Source organism: Diadema setosum, chromosome 7 (genome assembly GCF_964275005.1).
Source record: "Diadema setosum chromosome 7, eeDiaSeto1, whole genome shotgun sequence".
Lineage (NCBI taxonomy): Eukaryota > Metazoa > Echinodermata > Echinoidea > Diadematoida > Diadematidae > Diadema > Diadema setosum.
The window spans coordinates 41,690,179-41,710,673 of record NC_092691.1 but is presented as its reverse complement, the minus strand read 5'-3'; the positions used below and the strand labels follow the sequence as shown (position 1 = coordinate 41,710,673).

The 20,495-nt window shown below is 37.8% G+C and overlaps 1 protein-coding gene across 1 annotated transcript; it reads left to right on the top strand.

The window, feature by feature from the left end:
* Nucleotides 1-1,763: 1,763 nt before the first annotated feature.
* LOC140230861 (dynein axonemal assembly factor 4-like) lies at nucleotides 1,764-20,495 on the top strand. Its single transcript, XM_072311007.1, has 10 exons — nucleotides 1,764-1,886; nucleotides 7,430-7,574; nucleotides 8,397-8,530; nucleotides 9,205-9,337; nucleotides 10,567-10,748; nucleotides 16,866-16,966; nucleotides 18,078-18,158; nucleotides 18,556-18,628; nucleotides 19,590-19,695; nucleotides 20,395-20,495. The coding sequence occupies exons 1-10, from the start codon at nucleotides 1,764-1,766 to the stop codon at nucleotides 20,493-20,495; spliced, it is 1,179 nt and encodes a 392-aa protein (XP_072167108.1).

Here is a 20,495-nt window from a genome sequence, read left to right as displayed (position 1 = left end):
TTTTTAAGTGCACTGCGGGACCAGGGAAGGGGAGGTGTCAAGGTCAAGGGATAAGCTAGAAATCTCTCAAAAGCAAGGACTGAGTTATGATATCATGGTAGTTGGGCACAGGACAGACAGAAAAATCCATCTGTCCGGCTCCTAGTCCTGGAGTTTTTTTATCATTTTTTATGTTTAAAGCTCTCCTCTGTATTATAAGTTTGGAGGGGATTCCGTGAAGCCAGAAATAGATCTACGTAGACTAGTCTCTGCCAAACATATCCCTGACGACAAGACAGACCAATCTTTCGGTCAAGGCACAGAAGAGGGGCCATAAAAGGGGTCCTTAAGCAGTAAATTTAGACCACTTTTACCAGTATATGTCAGTACTGGGTATTAAATAACTAACTACAAAATGTAGGTGTTTCTAGTAGAAGTTGAATCTGGATTGTGAAGTAAATTTAGGTCTAACGTTTATCTGAGTGTCAGTGTGAGGAACAATAGAAAAATCAAATCCATTGCACTGATGTTGTACTTGTAGGGAGCCACTTTATCATTCAACCTTGGAAGAATGGCTACCTGATGAGGAGGAATAAGACCCAATAATGGATTTGCCTTTCAACAAACACGCAGCAGATACTGCTATTAAGAGAGCGAACATCAAAGTAGGAATAATAAAAAAGATCTTTTTCAACTTTGCAGAAAAAGGGTTTTCTCTCTCTCTACAAAACAATTGTACGTCCAACATCTACTGCTACAAAACAATTGTACCAACATTAGAATACTGCAACTCAGTGTGGTACCCAACACTGAAGAGGGATGAAGACATGCTAGTACCGTAGAGAAAAGACAAGTCCAGCAAAGGGCAACAGGACTTCTTCCTGAATTTAAATTAAACAGAAGTGAGAAGACAAGAGCTGCATTATCCACTTTGGCTTACAGTCAGAAGGCAGAGCCTGGACTGACTTGAATGATACAGATGTTCAAAATCATGAAAGGCTTCAACAGAGTAAATTTAAATCCTTCACAACACTTCTTCCAGTTGGCCAGTGAGTGGTTCAAAAACAAGACACCAATGGTCATGATCTCAAACTTGTCCAACAACACGTTCATTCTACATTTCTAGCCTGAGGGCTGAGGCAGTCTGCTTTCTCAAATGCCATTGGATCTAGGCCTATATGCCTTACCTAAACTGAAAGTCATGAATGCTACCATTTACATTGTACCAACCATAATCTACAATACAATATTCAACGCACGAGTCTTACCTGTAATGGAGAACCCTACCGCTACCTGGGACGGGACAGAATCAGTATTAACGAGGGACAACTAAGCTTTGCTTCCAGTCTCTAACATAACATTAACAAAGCTATCTCTAACAGTTACTGAGAAAAATACCTACCGTAACAAACATTAGAACAGCTCTTGCTGCTTACCTGGACACCACCATGCACCTCTTGCATTGATATAGTGATTGCACTCTTAGCACGGGTTCTGTCATGTAAACTCAGCTGCGTTTTGTTTTTACCGGCGAGCTGAGGCGATCGCGACCGACCGGTACACCGGCCCGCTACTCGGCCGGCGACGATTGCGCCAACAGGAGCTGGGGTATGGGCTGGATATCATACTGCAATGCGCGCGGTCGACGCTATGCTAGTAGCTAGGCTCTATCTAGAGAGCATAAAGCATCAATGGTTATGTTACCACGCAAACGTCCTTAGGCGCCACCTCACTTTATTCTACAGCTAGCTGGACGTCAGACGGCGGACGTAAATTTGCTAAAAATGCCAATCGCAATCAAGGACTATACGTGGGAAGAAACAGAGACAACTGTCCATATCACTGTCCCCATCAAAGGGAACAGTTCTTCGAAAGCAGATATATTTTCAAGCGATGACTATATAAAGGTAGGACCCTAAGTGAAGTTTTCGTGTACAGAGTGTAGTACAGTCCCATATGTTGCCATTAGTGTTACTACATTTGTAGTATGTGGTATCATGTATCATGTATCGTACTGACTCACAGTCAGTCACAGTCTAGTTTGATGTGCTGATGTAATTTACATATTCTATAAGAGGTTTCTCATTATCTCACCAAAAAATGTTAGATACCTGAAATTAAGTCTCAACCAAAACTGTACGATCCCTTTAACAAATAGATGTAGAATATCACATCCTAATTGCACCTTGCAGATTTTAACCATCTCAGTGTGACAGTTTGGCAAAAATCAAGACAATTTTTATGTAATCTGTACTAAAGGGGACTATGTACCTACCTATACTTGTACCTATGGAAGATTCTGAACGCAGGCTGAGCCTCTGTATTCAGATCCAGGTTTAGTCCGTGAAATGAGCTGGGTCATGACCAGGTGGCGTGGCGTCGAACTTAAATTTTATGGGTTCATTGTCCCAGAATTTATCCACACCAACTTCAAAACTGAATATAATTCAAATTCAAATTCAAATTTATTTCACATGCTAAAAAGAAAACATCACGTTCACAATCAAACAGAACAGAAAAATATACAATCAACATAGCACGTGAGGGATCAGTAAAGGCTGTATGAAGCCTATCGAGGCCGATTCCCTTACAAACAATAAATAGTACGCAATTTCCATCAAATATACATCAAGGAACAAAAACAACAAAGAAACATCACAGAAAAAAAAAAAAGTGGCAAAATTATTACAATAATTACTCAATTGCACTTTGTATTAATAACATTTTATATTTACGTTTAAAAGATGACAGTGTTGGACTCTCTTTAATAAAAGTTGGCAACTCATTCCAGCATTTTGCTCCAGTGTATCTAATTGTAGTCTTAGAGAACTTATATCTGTAAAAAGGTAAACATATCTCGTTGGCATATCTAGTGTTGTAGGCATGGATTGCACTATTTGGGGTAAACGAATTATGGAACGTGACAGGTAAGACACCTTTAAAGTATGAAAACATAAATGTAGCCACTTGTAATTGCACAATTTGATCAATTTTCAAAATTTTCAATTTCTTAAACAGTACTGCAGTGTGTGCAAATGGATCTACATTACAGAGTATTCTTATTGCACGCTTTTGTAACATCAAAACACGATTCAATAAATATAAAGAACTATGACCCCATATTATTGCACAATACGTTAAATGTGGGGAAATCATTGTATGATACATGGTTAATAGAATTTTTAAAGGAAATATATGTTTCAGATAATTTATGACACCAACAATTCTACTTATTTTGATACAAATATCATCAAAATGACCTTTCCATGTTAATCCATCATCAATTGTAACACCAAGAAATTTTACTCTGTTGACCTGCTTGATTTTGACATTACCTATATATATTTGTAAAACATCTTCATCTATTACCTTATTTTTTGTCTTAAATACCATGTAACATGTTTTATCAATATTTATAACCAAACGATTTGCAGTAAACCAAGAATACACTTTCTGCATTTCTGAATTTATCATATTATTAACTTCATGCACATCCCGGCCTGAAAAAAATAGGTTTGTATCATCTGCAAATAATATGGAATATAAATTAGGGCTTACAAACTGCAAGTCATTAACAAAAAGCAAAAACAGAAGAGGACCCAGTACAGAACCTTGTGGAACGCCTGTATTCACATAACACAATTCTGATTTTGTATTATTCACAACTGTATATTGTATACGATTTGATAAATAACTTTTAAACCAGTTCAAAACATTTCCTCTTATTCCATAATATTCTAATTTCATAATAAGTATTCTATGATCTATACAATCAAATGCTTTTGTTAAATCTAAGAATATTCCGACCAAAAATTCATGATTTTCAAATGCATTTGATATTCTTTCCATCAATTTAAGTAGCGCCATATATGTAGAATAACCATGTCTAAACCCAAACTGCTGATGATACAAAATATTATTGCTGTCAATAAATGATATCAATCGAGCATAAACTAATTTTTCAAACAATTTAGCAAAAACTGACAACAATGATATTGGCCTATAATTTTGTAGCTGGTGTTTGTCCCCCTTCTTATAAACTGGAATTACTTTTGCTACTTTAAGTTGTCGTGGGAATATCCCACTTTCCAAAGATGAATTTAATATTGCACACAGGGGTTCCATTATAAAACATATTGATTTCTTGAATACATTGACGTGAATATCGTCATCACCAGGACTCTTATTTACTTTCAAATCATTGACAATAGTTAACATTTCCGATATAGTAATAGGCTTAAAAAACATAGATTGGCTATAAGAATTGCGCAGGTAAGTATAAACAGAAGCAGATGCATTGGACACTTCTGATACAATATTTCTACCTATTGCACAAAAATATTCATTAAAATGTGTTGCTACAGACACTGCAGAATCGATACACTGATCATTGACTTGCAATGATTCAATATGGTTATTCTGCCTTTGTTTATTCATTACATCATTAATAAGAGACCATGTTTTCTTTAAATTCCCACGCACACAACTAAATTTCCTGTAATAATACTCACGCTTCCTTTTACGTATTTCCTTATTAACTAAATTCCTATACTGTTTAAATTTCTGTTCATTGGTGGCAGTACGATTCCTGAGATACTTACGATATAATAAATACTTCTTTTTACACATTTTTCTAAGCGTGCTATTAAACCATGGTTTGTCATTCCTTCTCACTCTGTGCACACATCTTTGTAGCGGAAAACACTTATCATAGAACAGGAGATATTTGGCAAGAAAGGCATCGAATTTATCATCTACATTGTGCATATTGAGGATGTACTCCCAGTTACACGTATAAAGCATATTACAGAAATACTGTATAGATGGGTCATCAAAGACACGTCTAGATCTGTTGCCTTCAATGTTGCTGTAAAAGTTGCATCTTATAATAGTAAATATCGGTAAATGATCACTAACATCACATGTAAATATCCCGGATATGACAATACTCTCTAGATTATTCACAAAAATATTATCTAGAAGTGTTGATGACTGTGTTGTTATTCTAGTGGGTTTTGAAATTACCGGACAAAATGAATATGATGAAAACATGTCGATGAAAGCATCAACAGTCGACACAGATGACAATAAATTTACATTAAAATCCCCGACCACATAACAGTTTTTCTTTTCCCTCATAATCTTGTGAAATGGCAATTCTATGGCATGCAGAAACTGGGAAATAGATGCAGCAGGTGGCCTATATACAACTGTTACTATAATGTTTTCACTTTGACAATATATCTCAATACATACCATTTCAATGTTATCATCAAATAATTCCAAATCTGTCCTTCTCTTGAACTTCAAATCTTGACGTATATAAAAACCAACTCCTCCACCACGTTTATCACAGCGTCTGTTATCTACAAATGTGTAACTGGGTAAAACACACAATGAACTTTCTTGTGTCTTTAGCCAGGTTTCTGTTACAGCAATGAGTGAAAATTGGTGCCTAAAATTTTGTAAGAATGTGTCCATATTATCAAAATTCTTCTTTATACTTCTGCAGTTAAAATGACAGATCGATAAGTGGTTGTCCATATCTAAATCTTTCAAAGAATTATCAAATTGCACTGGAAGATAGTAATTAGAATTATGTTCAAAGTATCCATTTCGAGTATGCAGGCTTAAGTTGCCGTAACAAGTTGAGCACTGCCCATTAGGCCTACTGTCATTCAGGTTAAAATCAATTTGCCGGTCACAAGTAACACAAACATGTACAGAGTTAAAAGACATTACGAGAATAACAAAGCATAGCATAAATATAAAAGAACTATAAAATGTAAAAAAGCACAAAATTTATTGCACGGGTGATGCCTGGAGAATTTAAAACATATCGTATTACAACAGTATACTAAAATCATAATGTGGTGACGGAACTATATGTTATATACAAATTAAAAGAATTTACCTGTGTACAGTATACGTCCGACTTAATGTAGTTACAATCTATCCAGATCATTCCTGTTGTGGATCTGCTTTCGCATAGTCTTTCCTCCAGTTGTTTTGACAGAGACCAGGATTCTTCCATCTACAGACCAGGCAGCGAGAATGTTGCTGTCTCTTTTTTTGCTGGCAAGAAAGGCATCTTGAAGGAGCTTCCGGTTGAGGTCTGTGAGGTCTTCACAAATGCTCATACCCGAACCCTTGAGCTTCCTCCGATTTCTCAGCAGCTGCTGGCGATGCTTGTAGGACGTCAGTTTCACTATGATAGCTCTTGGTCTTGCTTTTCCTGGCGTTGGTTGGGCATCACGATCGCGATAGATGCGATGACTGCGATCGATATCCTCTGATTTCAGGTCCACGCCGAGCTGTTGTTTGGCGATGCGACATACGACTGCATCTGTGTTTTCCTCGCTGGTTTCCTGGACTCCAAAAAACCTCACGCAATTCCTGCGGGAGTACTGCTCCTGTTGGTTGAGCTGGGATTGGAGACTCCTGATCAGCTGATGATCTTTTTCTGCATTGGACTTCAGTGTGGCAGCTTCCTCTTGAACAGCTTTGACCTTTTGCTCAAGATCAAAGATCATTCCCTCTTGTTTTTCCACGCTTTCAATGAGGTGCTGGAATTTGGATTCCATCACCTGTGCTACTGCCTCTTTGATCGCTGTCAGCACCTCTTCATCCCTGAGTGCATCCTTGATGAGATTCTTCGTTGATCTAGTTGTTGACATGCTGTTCACAGGTTGGGCTATTCCAGAGAACAAAGGCAGTGAGACTTGCACAGCACAGGTGGAGAGTCTGTTCAGGAATGCGTGGAATGTCACCTTGGGTAGCTGTAGCCTGTAGTATAGTACGTGGCAAGTTTAGCTCGTGTCGCTCAGTTGCAGCATGATATTGGGTGAATGGGACTAAGCAGAGTTGCTGAGGAAACTGGCAATAACGGCGGACAGATTTTGGCAAGAATTTAGCCACAACAGGATAAAATATAATTACTAAAAATCACCACAGCAGATTCTCCAGGCACCAACAGGTCATGTGTCACCAAGTCATGGTACTTTCACTCTTCCGAATGAGGAGAAATAAGTCCAAAATACGAGCTCCTGTTTGGCAGCTTGCTTTACTCCCATACGGATTCCAACATATATAACCTTGGTCATTCATAATGAATTATTATCAATGCCTAATAAGCTCATGAATCTTTAATAAACCACAATATATTTACATATATTCTGCATTACAGATATATGATTTGCATTTCACATAACATTTGCAAAAGCAATTGCAATCCTGTCACTTCAACATATTTTCACATTTAGAAAAAAGGTGAATTAGAGCCTAGTCCCTATGTGTATTTGAAAGTTATTTTGCAAGTGCCATATTCTATGTACATACCATTTGTTGCAGTACACATTGTGACATTAGTTTGTCATAAACAAGCCAAACCTGAAGACACAGAACTCATCAGCATAGTTACCTTTCTTGTACTCCATTCACTGATTTATAGGTCAACAGCCCTCCATACATCTTTGAGGTGTTTCTCTTTGGTGATGTTGATGATGGGAGGAGTGTGGCTCAGCTTGGAGACAGTGTCATCACCTTTAAGCTAACTAAGAAGGAGCCAGGGACATGGGGGCAGCTTTCATCAACAGGTGAAGCTGATGAAGTATTAATGCTGTTATAGCATTCCCACCATTCCTTTGTCTTTTCAGCCTATGCTAGCAACCCCATGCAAGCAAAGTACTAAAATAAGAAAATAGCATCTTCCAAATCCTCTGTGTACATGCACTATGTGCCAGTAAATGTTTGTAGAATATGTTCTAGCATTTCAGATATTTGATGATAGTACCAGGCAGACTCTCACAATTTCTGGAAGACTTTGCTGAGTACATCAACCAGCTCCCCATTCTTATGTTATGTTTGCCTACTTTTGGAAGCCCTTCTAAAATTCTCAAAGCAATGTTAGAAATTTCCTAGCGTCATCATAACTGCACAGTTGGTAGCCCTTTTTCACAAGCCGTCCTATTGATTTGTTTAGTATAATTTGCATCAGAATTAGACCCAGCTTTGTCAGATAATATTATTAACCTGTTGAGGACGGATTGATTTTGCTACAACAGGCATTTCCCATAGACACCTGCCCGAGTGTGTACTCGGGACTCATCCTCAATGGGTTAAGATGTTGTCATTGGTGTCTTTGACATTGTACAGGTTGTCATTGCCAGCTGGAAGTTGTCAAAGTTTCAGAGGATGATAGGATTTCTTGTTTCTTGTTTTAATATTCTTGTTTTATACCTTTTTAAATATTTTTTTTCTTGTTTTATACATTCAAGATTTATTTTGGTATTGTCTAGGGCAAATTATTTGTTGTATAGAGCCCCATTTTTTCTCTCTTCTTTCTTTAAAACACAACAACATAGGATTTCCTTTATGTATGGCAGATATGGACATTCTCAGTCTTTTTTTCTTTCCAGGTGACAAAGAGAAGTTGAAAGAGAAGAGACAAGTTGCTGTTACTGCTGCCCACAAAAGAGCAGAAGAGCAAAGGGAGGAGAAGAAAAGAAAGAAGAGAGAGAAGGAGAAATTTGCTCTGAATGAGCAGATAAGGGTAAGAGGTGCCAGTATTTGTAGATTATGAATGTCCCACTCCAATCAAACCTGTGTGTAGTGTCCACTAAGGTGAAGCAAAGTAGGTGGCTAATGTAGACAGTTTTATGTCTTGTTTGAATGCATTGCATAGTCCTACACATATCTGTCATAAAACATTACATGTCTGTCTCATGTTTATGAATGGATGCAAAATATCTTGGATAAATTGCTACATGTCATGTATGTGTTATACATGGTAAGTGTATGAAACCACATTTTATGTAACTATTTATCTTACACATGTTTGACTAACAATATGATTGGATATTGAAATGGCTGCTAGGGGACATTTGGCAACTCTGGTGGGGGAAAAAAATGAGTTGATAGATATTGTTTAATATGGACATTATTGCCTCTATAAACGTAAAATATTGACTGCTAGAGACGGCTTGGGTAGCCACTTGCAATTTGAAACAGTGCCTTCAGACTCGGTGCAGTTTTTCTCCAGGGTAATTTGGAGTGGCCATAAAGGGAAATGGCAGCTACGAGTATGTATAGGCAGGTACATAAGCTGCTATAGGTGTCAACAAAAGTGCACCATTAGTAATTCTGCCATTTTCTTGTGCTTGATGTGTATATAGCATTCAAATCACTGGTCTCGCAGTTAATTTCTTCTATGTTATGTACATGTAGCTGGAGAATGAGGAGAAAGAGAGGATCCGTGAGATCAAGGAGGCAGAGATCCAGCGTGTTACCAAAGAGCTGGAAGAATGGAAGAAACAGACTCAGGAGGAGCCACCTGGAGATGACCCGAACCCAGCATTCAGTAAGTCTTATATTTACGTTAGGATCTATAGGCTTGACAGATATAGTGTGACTGCTTCAGTCACTCATATTAACCTGTTCCTTATGAAAATCTGGTATACCGGGTTCCTGAAAGGTAAACGAGAGTTTCTACATTTGTGGCCTAAATTCATGTTCATCTGTGTTGGGATGACCAAAAATACACCATTACCTTGAGCGAAGATAAGTCTCTTCTATTGACATGTGTTCTTTGTCTGTATCAAAACTGTGTGCATTTTTGTCTAATTCACCTTTTCCAGTGTAGTAGTGCACTTGTTTTCCCAAAAAAACTTTTATGAAGATGTACAATTCTCGGTATAGCCAATACCTAGGTGCCGTGCGCAGAGCAGCGTTTTAGATGTATTATGGGATAGCTCACGGGACAAACTTGCCCCGGTTTTGGCTGCACATGCACTCAGATCACGCTCTGTCTTTATCCAGAGGTATTTTTTGTTGAAGATTTCTTTGCTTTCCATCATGTGGCCAGCACATTGAAGTCTTGCAGTAGTGAACCATGACTCTAGTAACCACAAATCAGTAAAACTTAGAAACTTTCAATTCTTTTAAGCTGAATTATAGCCAAGAAAAAAAGGGGTAACAACAGAAAAGCAGACGAATAACTCCATTGAATCGTATGGGAACTGCAACTTGCGCTGAGACAACCGGAAGCGAACAAGGGCACCAAGGAATCCCACAGTGCATCTGTGACAGAGCTCTTCAGCGTGCGCAGAAATTTTCTGCGCACTGGCGATACTGAGAAATGTATATAGCCATCAAGGCTGAGCTCACTAGATTTTGACTTTCACTGACCCCATTTTTGTGCCCTCATAGTATGTAACAAAAGAGGCCAGCGCCCACCCTATACATATCTCATGTCCTATTGATAATTTACATTGTTCTATGGCACATGCAGTTGACCATGGAAAGGGGCTGCATGTACCACTTCACTGCTTTCACACAGGTGGATTACCAACCAGTCCCTTCTTTGTCAAAAAGAACATTATTTGAGAACATTGAAGGCTCTCATAGAATTGCGGGAAGATTGGGTTAACTTAAATGCGTCTTCTTTTTCTTTTTTTTTGCAGCATATCATGCCACAACAAGTGTTTTTCATTGTTTTTATGAAGTATTAATATGCAATTCTGTGTGTTATACTTTTCTATATCTGTCATCTTTGTTTCTTTGCTTACTTTGTTATCCTGGTTATGATAGGACATGATGATGGTGATGATGAAGGGGAGGATGATGATGACGATGAGGAGGAGGTTCGGGACGAGAAATCTCTTATCGACAAGCTTCCACCACCACGTTCCAGACAGAACATCTCAGTTACCTTCACCCCCAGAGTCTTTCCAACCCCTCTTCGGGAGTCAAGGGTGCAAGAGGAAGAGGAGGTTGGTACACAAAATACTCTTTTCTCTGATAAAATAGAACTGCAATGCACTGTATGTCAATCCATTTTCCATTTGGTATCTGGGTGCTGCCCTCTATGGTGTAGCAGCGCAAGTCCATCAACTTTGATAACTTGAGAGCTTAGTTGTGAGTAGATACCCTGCATCCTGTATATGAATGATTTGTTGTTATTTTTTTAATGTCATTTCATATGGTGAGAAGGAGATGGAGTATGTGAGAAATTCTGTACAGATCTTGTTATTTATGGAGTTAAAGGAGCATTCCAGACAATTTTCATAATTTCACATCATGTAGTACATAAATCGACAGCCCCATGTATAGATTTGTGGAATTTATTGTGGTCCTCAGTAGAGAAACCAATACTCTGAAAAACCTTAAACAAATGTTGATGACATAGGAGGCTCACGTATCTCAGAAATGTAGCATTTTTATTCCATTACAACACCTGTGTAGAATCTATGCCTCCCTTCTTATTTTGTTGTGCTTCCTTGAGCCCCAACTCAAGCATTCTTATGGTGAGGCTGCAATGTCATTATCCTTGTTCATTGCAATTCGTTATGAATTTTGAAAACGTTCTTATTTCCCATCCCAATCACTATAAAATCTGAAACTCTATATGTGATGCGCTCCGTCGGAATGAGTCAAAAGTCGCAAAAAATGAAATCGTAGTTATGCCAATATGTGAATTCTACAGACTCTAAGCTTTACACTGATATATAATACAACTCATTTCGACATCCCTATAGATCATAAAAACGAATATTAACTACGCTTATGATGTTCATTCCATTTTCTAAGTAACGGAGAAAATCGCTCTCAAAGTTCAGGCTATGTTCAAGCTCACGACCTGTTTCTTTCACGGGACGAAACAATACAACAGTCCTGCTTAGCGACGGCGTTTACGCTCCATCGCACGCACTACCATATAAGGCGATAGCTTGGGTGTGTAAGATAATTAACCAATCGCAGGACAGGTCTATCATTAACGATTCTGACCAATACGGCAGCCCGAATGTAAACTTCGGTGCGTCTGTGTCCGTGCCGCTGCCGCCGCATGAATGAGTCGGTACGCGTTGTGTTTTGGCTGCGGTGTAGTTTGCCGCAAGTTTTGAACTCACAAACAATAGGAAACAGTAAAAAGAAAAAAAGGCACGCAATGCGTATTACGAGAAGCGTCTTTTAGTGAGGGCGTTGATCGCTTCCATTCTCCTCCCATGTTGTTGTCAATGGAAACGTTTAGCAAGTACCAATAGCTAAATAGAACCTGTGAACCCATTGTAGGCGGGAGTTCAAAAGACAGCATCGATAGAGAAAATCAATGAAGTTTATTAACGATAGTCGTCTTTTGAGATCGTGTTCTTTGCATGTATTAAAAACCCTCAAATTATGCACATGGTCGTAATGTTGCAGAGCATCAAAGACTGCTTTCGCGTCTGTTCTGCTGCAGCTGTATACAGTGGTAACATTCTGAATTCCCGCCATATTAGGCACATTCCTTTTATAGACGTTGCGTCCACAGTAATTATCGCTTATCACACTTGCCAATGCTGCACATACTATACGTATCAGAAGCAAAGATTGATGTAGGCTTGACAGCTTCATGTCGGGTTTATATGATTGTATCATAAATATACTTCTTATTCTCGGTCACTTTTGTAATACCGTAGCATGTAAAGAACCATTATATTAACTTGTGGCTTAAGCTTAATGTTTTTACATCACATTTACAATTACAATCTTTCTGCATTTGAGATAGATAATTATACTGACAAATATTCGGAATCAATACTTAGGCCTTCTTCATTTCGTTTTGTATTCACAAACCTTACTAAAATAAAAATGATTGCTTGATTACTTTCGGGTAAAGGAACCACCGGAAAAGGAACCGCATTTGATTTTCTTGCTAACGAACCTAAGCTAATAGCGAACCATATTTCACTGTGTGATTAACGAACCTTAAGAACAATCAATTGTATTACCCCCCCCCCCAAAAAAAAAGAGCATTTTAATGTCATGCGTTGTCAATAGTGATAAAAGGCCCGTTTTTATTTCGTAGTGTGTCTCAGTACTCCTGTGTTTATTTTAGGATGTGTCTCTCTTTATGATTGCGATTGATGTTCAACTATTTCTTTCCCGCAAGCTTGAAAAGGAAGAAGCTAAAATTGAGGCAAGGAGACAAGTTTTCTTCCATGAGATACAATCATTAAGACATACATGTATTCCCGAAAGTTGTGTGATTGCTTATGCGCTAAAGAATTGTGTCCATTACATGTATCAGGCACTATACAAAACGGTTGAAATGTGCTGAAAGTCGAACTTCGGGGTTTTTTTTTTCTATTTCCATTTCAAGCGGGGATAGACTAGAAATTAGTTTGTCTATACTGGCAGGAGACATAAGTTTTCCAGTACATACTCCGCATTTAAACAGTCGCCATATTTTCGTGGTCAGAATCAGATAATGGACACGTAATATATTATAAAAATGAAAATACAAAACAACGAACATGTCATATGTACAAACATTATGAATCTATACTTACCTGTAATATTCTGCATAAAAAAACAAGCCCGCCAATTAAATAATTTAATAGAATTAATAGAACACACTGTACACAGCGATATCATGCATGGCAGATCAAATCAAGTTCAATTGGTGAGAAAGCTAAATGCAGTTAAAAAGTTGACTTCTTTACGTTTCTCTTTCAATTTATGAAACAGAATTACTTTGTATATCTATTGAAGCGGATTGTCTCTGTTGCGAACGATCGTCATACATGTATATAGCATTGTTAGTCTTCTGAACAAATCCGAAACCCTAAATACTTTAATTTTTGCTTGATGATGTAATAACCCTTATAGCTTTATAAAGGACTCGCAAATTCAAAGTTTCAAACCGTATACTAAAACATTACATTGTACACGATGTATTTTAATGCGTTGTGCGTTAGCATGTTAACAGCATCAATCTGCCTTTTAAAGCGCACAGAAACGTAACCAAACGTTACCAAATACAGTGGAATGCATTTTACGGCGTGGTATTATCATTAGAAGTATATCCCGTTCCCTTTTACTTTTATTTGCTTGAAGCAGTAGTCAAACCATGTGTCATTTTCGTAGCGACATCACTTAGGAATTAGAATGTAGTGAAGATAATCGTTACTTATTTTGCGCTATCATTATAGCATTTACATTTCCAACTATTATTGACAGGATTATGTTACTGTGATGGTTACGATTACAAATGTTGGTTATGAATTCAAAAGACTGGTTCATTAATCGAACTATAAAGGTAATAGCCATTTTGAAAGTTGTTCGGTACAAGTTCAAAACGCAATCGAAGTGATCGTCATAGGGGGAACTGATAGCTCTAGAAAACTTGTTTAGGCCAGTAAAGATTGCTGTATGCAATCTTTGTAGAAAGTTTTGACTTAGGCCATCTTTTGAGTATTTTGAGAAATTATATAAAGAACTATTTGTTTTGATTATGTCAAGAATTAGTTTGAACTATGAGAACAAAAAGGCGCGGTTACCTCAACAATGTCGTAGTGCGATTAGACATGATGGGTAAAGTGAATTCATGACTTGTTGACTTATCCTTACTGAATTGATGATCACTTCTGTAAACCATCAGTTAAGTCTTGTACGTGTAGATGATACCTCTGTAATCGTAGTCAAAATTCTTTTGAGCGATGAGACGAAAACCAACAAACAAAATGCCATGTATCATCGCTCGAGTTTCCAACATTTGGCGTCACCCGACCAACAATAAGTGCCGAATCAAATGGAACATTATATTGTGGGATAGCAGACTGTGTTACGATTTTTAAATATTGCGAGCAATTGTAAAAAAAAAAAAAAAAGAGGAAATTAGACAAAGTTCAAGAAATCCGAAAAAGCATGTAAATGCAGGCGATCATGTTTAATAGTCAAAGTAAGAGATTACAATCGGCCATGCGGATGTATAATATGATTGCCTTATTTACATGTCTGATTTTTGTAAACTATGTTATATTCAAATTTAAGTTCCCTTCCCTCCTTGATAAAAGTTGTGTTGGGTTCTCGCTAAAGGCATTTATTAGAAAACGCTATAAAAAACGACAACAAATGCCTACTATACATCAAGAGATGACCTATACATACATGAAACCCAAAAATTCTGTACGTTCTGATATAATGCAACTGCTTGTTTGTTTGTTTGTTTGTTTGTTTTGAATTACCATGGTCTTTGTCGGGGTAAAGATGAAGAAAAATAGTAGAGTGTATCACTCTCAAATCCGGATTATTGTGATAAGTGTGTATTCCCGCCATTTCTTTACAGGTAAACGATTTAAGCTTGGTATGCTTTTATAAAAGCCTATGGTGTCACGCAGAAGAACTGATTCCGTGATCGCTTTTAACCTTTCATAAAATTCACGTTTTAAGATAGTAACGATAGCTTGTAAGAGATAAAGTAAGTTAGCATCCCTGACTGTGGTTCTGAACACAAAAGGGGACTGAAAATTCTTTTACAAATTAGCATACATAATGCCGATCCTCCAACACTGTTGCTCCATTACAGTGTGTCACTGATTCTGCTATCAATGGCGAAGAAAGAATACTGGTTGCGTGATTATCCACCCCTTGATAGCAGGAAGTTTACCTTTCATTGTTCAAGGCTTCGTTGATGCGGGGTTTACTCGGATAAAAGGCGTGAACAGTGTCGCCCGAGTTCTTTCATTCGAATTCCTCACAATACACAATTCAATAGGCAATTAGCGCTGCTACTTTGCAAAGCTGTTAGCCAAATTCTTTGCAGACTTGACCTCTCACATGTCAGCTACACGTAATACACGACAAACAGCTATCATTACAAACATTCTGATAAAAACAAAAACAAAAAACAAAATGAAGAAGCACACTTTTGAGTAGCGACACAGCTTTCTGTCACTTTCTCAAATAGGTCTTACTTCTGAAAAATACACAGATGACAAGAGTCAGAATATCCTCCAAAGGGAACACGAGCTATTTGGGCATAATAATAATGTTTTTCTTCCGATTTCTCTCCGTGCCGTCACGGCCCAAACCATCATAAGTAAATAGGGCAATAATTTTTATTCACCAGGGAAATAATATTACGCATTACATACATTTGGCTAATTATCACACGAATTGTCGACTTTATAAAAACGAGAATAATTGACAACTTAGGCCCTCCTATATCTCCAAAGATGAACTTTAAACAGCAAGTCACATACCAGGGAACGAAAGTTATAATCATTTGAATGAATTCATTAATGAGGCCAATAACCATTGTAAAAGTACACACACGCATCACTAGAGAGGTTTTAAGTTCGATATGTGATCATTTTAGCTCATTGATAAAGTATCATAAATTTTGCGTAATCGTCGTTGGAATAAAATTTTTCAGCGCCATTTGTGCGTCACATCAATCACCACTTCATGAAATGTGGTGCATGTACCAAACGCAACTCGCTAGTCATGCAATTGATAGCCTTGGTCAGCTCACTGTTATTGCGTAATTCTGAAGCCCTCGCCGCCGCCGCCGCACGCACCATGCTTTGTTTTGTCTTCAATGGGGTCAAGAGCAATGCTTCATTAGCATACGCCCTAGCAACGGAGGCGGAGTCTCGATCGGGCGAGAACAATAGGTGCGAAACGCAACGCAAAGGCGAGCGTTCGAAAAAAATGTAACCGAAAAAAATGGTCTCAGAAAAACTGTGATTTGGGACACTTGCACTCATTTTTACACGCTGAAATTTTCTGTACAAATAGATAAACCATCAAGGAATCAAAATCCGTCATAAAAAAAATTTTGACCCGAGCAGTGCTTCCCCTTCATTTTCGGCTCATTACGGGAAAACTCCCCGTGCGACTTATGACTCATTTTGTTGGAGCGTCACACATATTCAGTACAAGTAATTTACAGCTGTTCAAATGTAAAAGTCTCAAAATCATCCGGCGGTCTCCTTTGTAAGGTTTGTGTGTGCCAGTGTGGGTGTATCATGTGAAAGTATATGTGACTGTATCGCACAAAAACACTGAACTCAAAAGTGAATATTGAGAATATTGTCGTCATGGTTCCTTGCTCTACCTTGCAGTGGCTCAAGAAGCAGGCAGAAGCGAGGAAAATCCCAGAGATTGATGACGATGATCTGACTGCTGAAGAGAGGAATCCATTCTGGCTGAAAGACAAGGGAGAGTGAGTATACAATCATACAGACATACATTGTTTATAACACGGACAGCACTCGATACTTATATATCAAGAGATACATGCATATACCATATGTTTGATATGTGTGTGTATTTTGTTGTGTTTATTTTTATTACGGCAATCCATTACATGGTAACTGTTATCAAATCTTGGTGTTATTTGCTTTCATTGAATTCCAGGTACCAGTAATACATGAACTGAAGAAAAGTATAGTGAGAAAGAAATACAATTATCATCTCTTTACTTATTTGCTTATTATAATCTCCTTTTCAACCACACCCTTATTACAACCACTACGGATACTATTGTTACTACTTTACTTCTAGAGACCACTGTACCACAACAAAAGCCTGCACAATCACTTCTGCCTGTACTGCTGCTACCTTAAAGGGGATGGCTAGTAACCGATCAGTGGGAATCAGCGGGAATGCTGGGGGATGATTGTTCCAATCCTTGTGGGATTCATTTAAGAGGACATTATATATCTTATTGTTGTGTGAAAATTATTTGCTTCAGAATGGTCTCATATTCAAGTAATGTGCAGTTTAATGTTTCCAGGTTAGCATGCCTGTACAGTGACGGGGCGATCGTTAACGATTAATTGCACATTACTTGAATATGAGACCATTCTGTAGCAAATAATTTTCACACAACAATAGATATATAATGTACTCTTAAATGAATCCCACAAGGATTGGAACAATCATCCCCCAGCATTCCCACTGATACCCACTGATCAGTTACTAGCCATCCCCTTTAACTACCACAGCTAACACTCCCCACTACCATCAGTACCCCTACCACCAATACCACAAACACAACCTCCACTACCACAACCGTCACTTCAACCACCACCTCTACAACCACAAACAACTTGCTCTACCACAAACACTACTCTCACTATGTGTAACCATTCTGATCTGTAATAGTTCATTGTTATATACTGGTTATTGTTCTATAGCCACTCACGATAGCTACAGGCAAAGTGTAACCTATTGCATTAGGTACACTGTATGATAACTTCACTGCAATTTGCTCTTATGCATCAGGAGCTAATCTGATATCATTCTATATTTCCTGTTTTGTCATCATTTAGTTCTTTCTTCAAGGGAGGGAATTTTCTTGCTGCTGTCAATGCCTACAACACAGCAATCAGACTGAATGGAAAAGTGCCAGCGTATCCTTTTATAGCAATGATGATAAAGATTTGTGTGATGATCCTTAAATGAAATAGCTTGCTGTTCTCAAGACACAATGTTATTAGCTTAACAAAAGTGGACTTCAGCAGCACATTCCTCCAGTATGTATGATCTTGATAATCATGCTTTGTAATTCCACAGACAGCAAACATATCGCTCAGTGTAATTGCTTTCTTCCAACTTCAATTTCATGGAAATCTAGGTTTTGAAATCAGGTTTTGAAATCACCAATGTTCTCACACTTTATTTATAATTTATTGGTTTCTGTTGTTGTTTTTATATGACTATGTTATTATGTAGCCAGTGCAGCACTTCGAAGGGACACCAAAAGTGCAGTGTATGATAATGTTGACCCTTAACATGACTCTACATCAGTTTCTACTCAAACCGAGCTGCTTGCCATTTGAAACTACGCAACTTTATTAAGTGTGTCGAAGACTGCTCAAAGGTAAGGTTCAAAACCTGCCACAGTACTTACAGCCTTAAGCAAGGCACTTTATCCACATACACGTAAATCTTCATTACCAATGTCTATTATATTCATATGATAGTTTCTCATATACTGTACTTTGTGTGTTGTTTTAGACAGAAAATAAATCCAAACAGTAAATCAAGTGTATAAATTACAGCCTGTAGAGTGTGTGCAACATTAAGTTTCAGCCTGGCCAGAGTAATCCATAGGGAGGTGGAGTGAATACACTCTAGGATTTGGGTTGATTCCAGTGGCTGGGGTAATACATGTTGGACAGGGCATTGAGCACAACATACTGTATATGCCGAATATTTCGTGACGTTTTTATTTTCGTCAATTTCGCGAGTCGGGTGCTAATCGCGAAATTAAAGACACGCGAAAATATTGATTCTGATCCCGATATGAATGTGATGTACACGTATACATTTCTCCATTCAGTTTAGTGCTCCGCGATCACGAATTTAACCAGTTGGCAAAATTGTTAGGAAGTCCCGATTCGCGAAAATTTAGACTCGCTATTACGTATACAGTACTTGGGAGTCTCCAAATGTTAACATGATGACCTGTGCTCAGCCCTTGTGCTTTGTGTGCCAATTGGCACAGAAAATCCAATTGCATCGTACATACTGTCCAAATTTCCTTGCAGAGAAAGACTGATATTGCAAATGATTCTGTTTTGTTTTGTTCTTTTGTATCTACCTTAATTAGTCTCTGCTGTAGCTGTTTGTTGTTGTTTTTTGTCAGTATGCTGTTTCTTGTGTTGTGAATGTTATCTTTTGTTCTGTGTCATATTGTGTTGTTTTATATGCTGTAAACTCATATACTGACTCAATGAAAAGCAACCCTGAGGCTGATGGTGGGTTTTTTTTTAACCACATTGAAATAAAACAGACAAACAATAAACAAACTGAAGCCATATTCATGCACCCTCTTTCAGGCCATTGAGCTCCTGACTCCACCTGTCCAAGCCAACGCTTCATCTCGTCTCAAGGCTTACACAAGGAGGGGAACAGCATTCTGTGAACTGGAGCTGTATGCAGAAGGTACATCACACCAGTTTATCTGTGTGTGCTAGTGTGTTATAACCTTGCTTCCTCATGCAATTGCATGCTGTATAAAAATGAAATGATGTCAGATGCATACTGAAACCATGGAGGCATGTATCAGACTAGTATGTGAGTTACATGGAAGCTGCTTAATGATGCTGTTGATATAAACAAACATGTTGCTTGTTGATTGCTCAATAGAAGATGTGTTCTTTTTCTCAGAAAATATGATTTAAAAGGTAGTGAAATATTGAAATTGTACATAATTCATTTGAAATTGAAGTCATTTTGATTATTATCTTTTTTTTAATGACATGGCAAATTTTTTGCTAGAGATTTATGTTCGTTTTGACAGAAAATGTACATGATGAAATGCATGAAATCCCATCTGTTTTTGTTTATCTGTTGATTTTTTATTTATTTATTTTTTTGTTTTGTTTCTAACTTCGAAACATGTAAAGAGAACAGGTTCCTAGACTTGTCAAGTGACATGTTGCGTGTCCAAACTATATCTTTCTATCATGAATGTGTTTACGTTGTATGTGTGACATACAGCTTGGTATTCATGCTGTCATAATTCCCTCAGGCGTTCATTACAGTGTGTGCTGTAAAAGCACATGCTACATATCAATAATGCTGCACTAATGGTAAAATTGTCTTGTCAGTTCATATTTTATTATTTGGCATTGTACCCAGGTCTTCAAGACTATGAGGCAGCATTGAAGATTGACCCAAAGAATGAACAGATAAGACAAGACTCTGAGAGGATTCGCAAGGTCATCCAAGGCACCTCATGA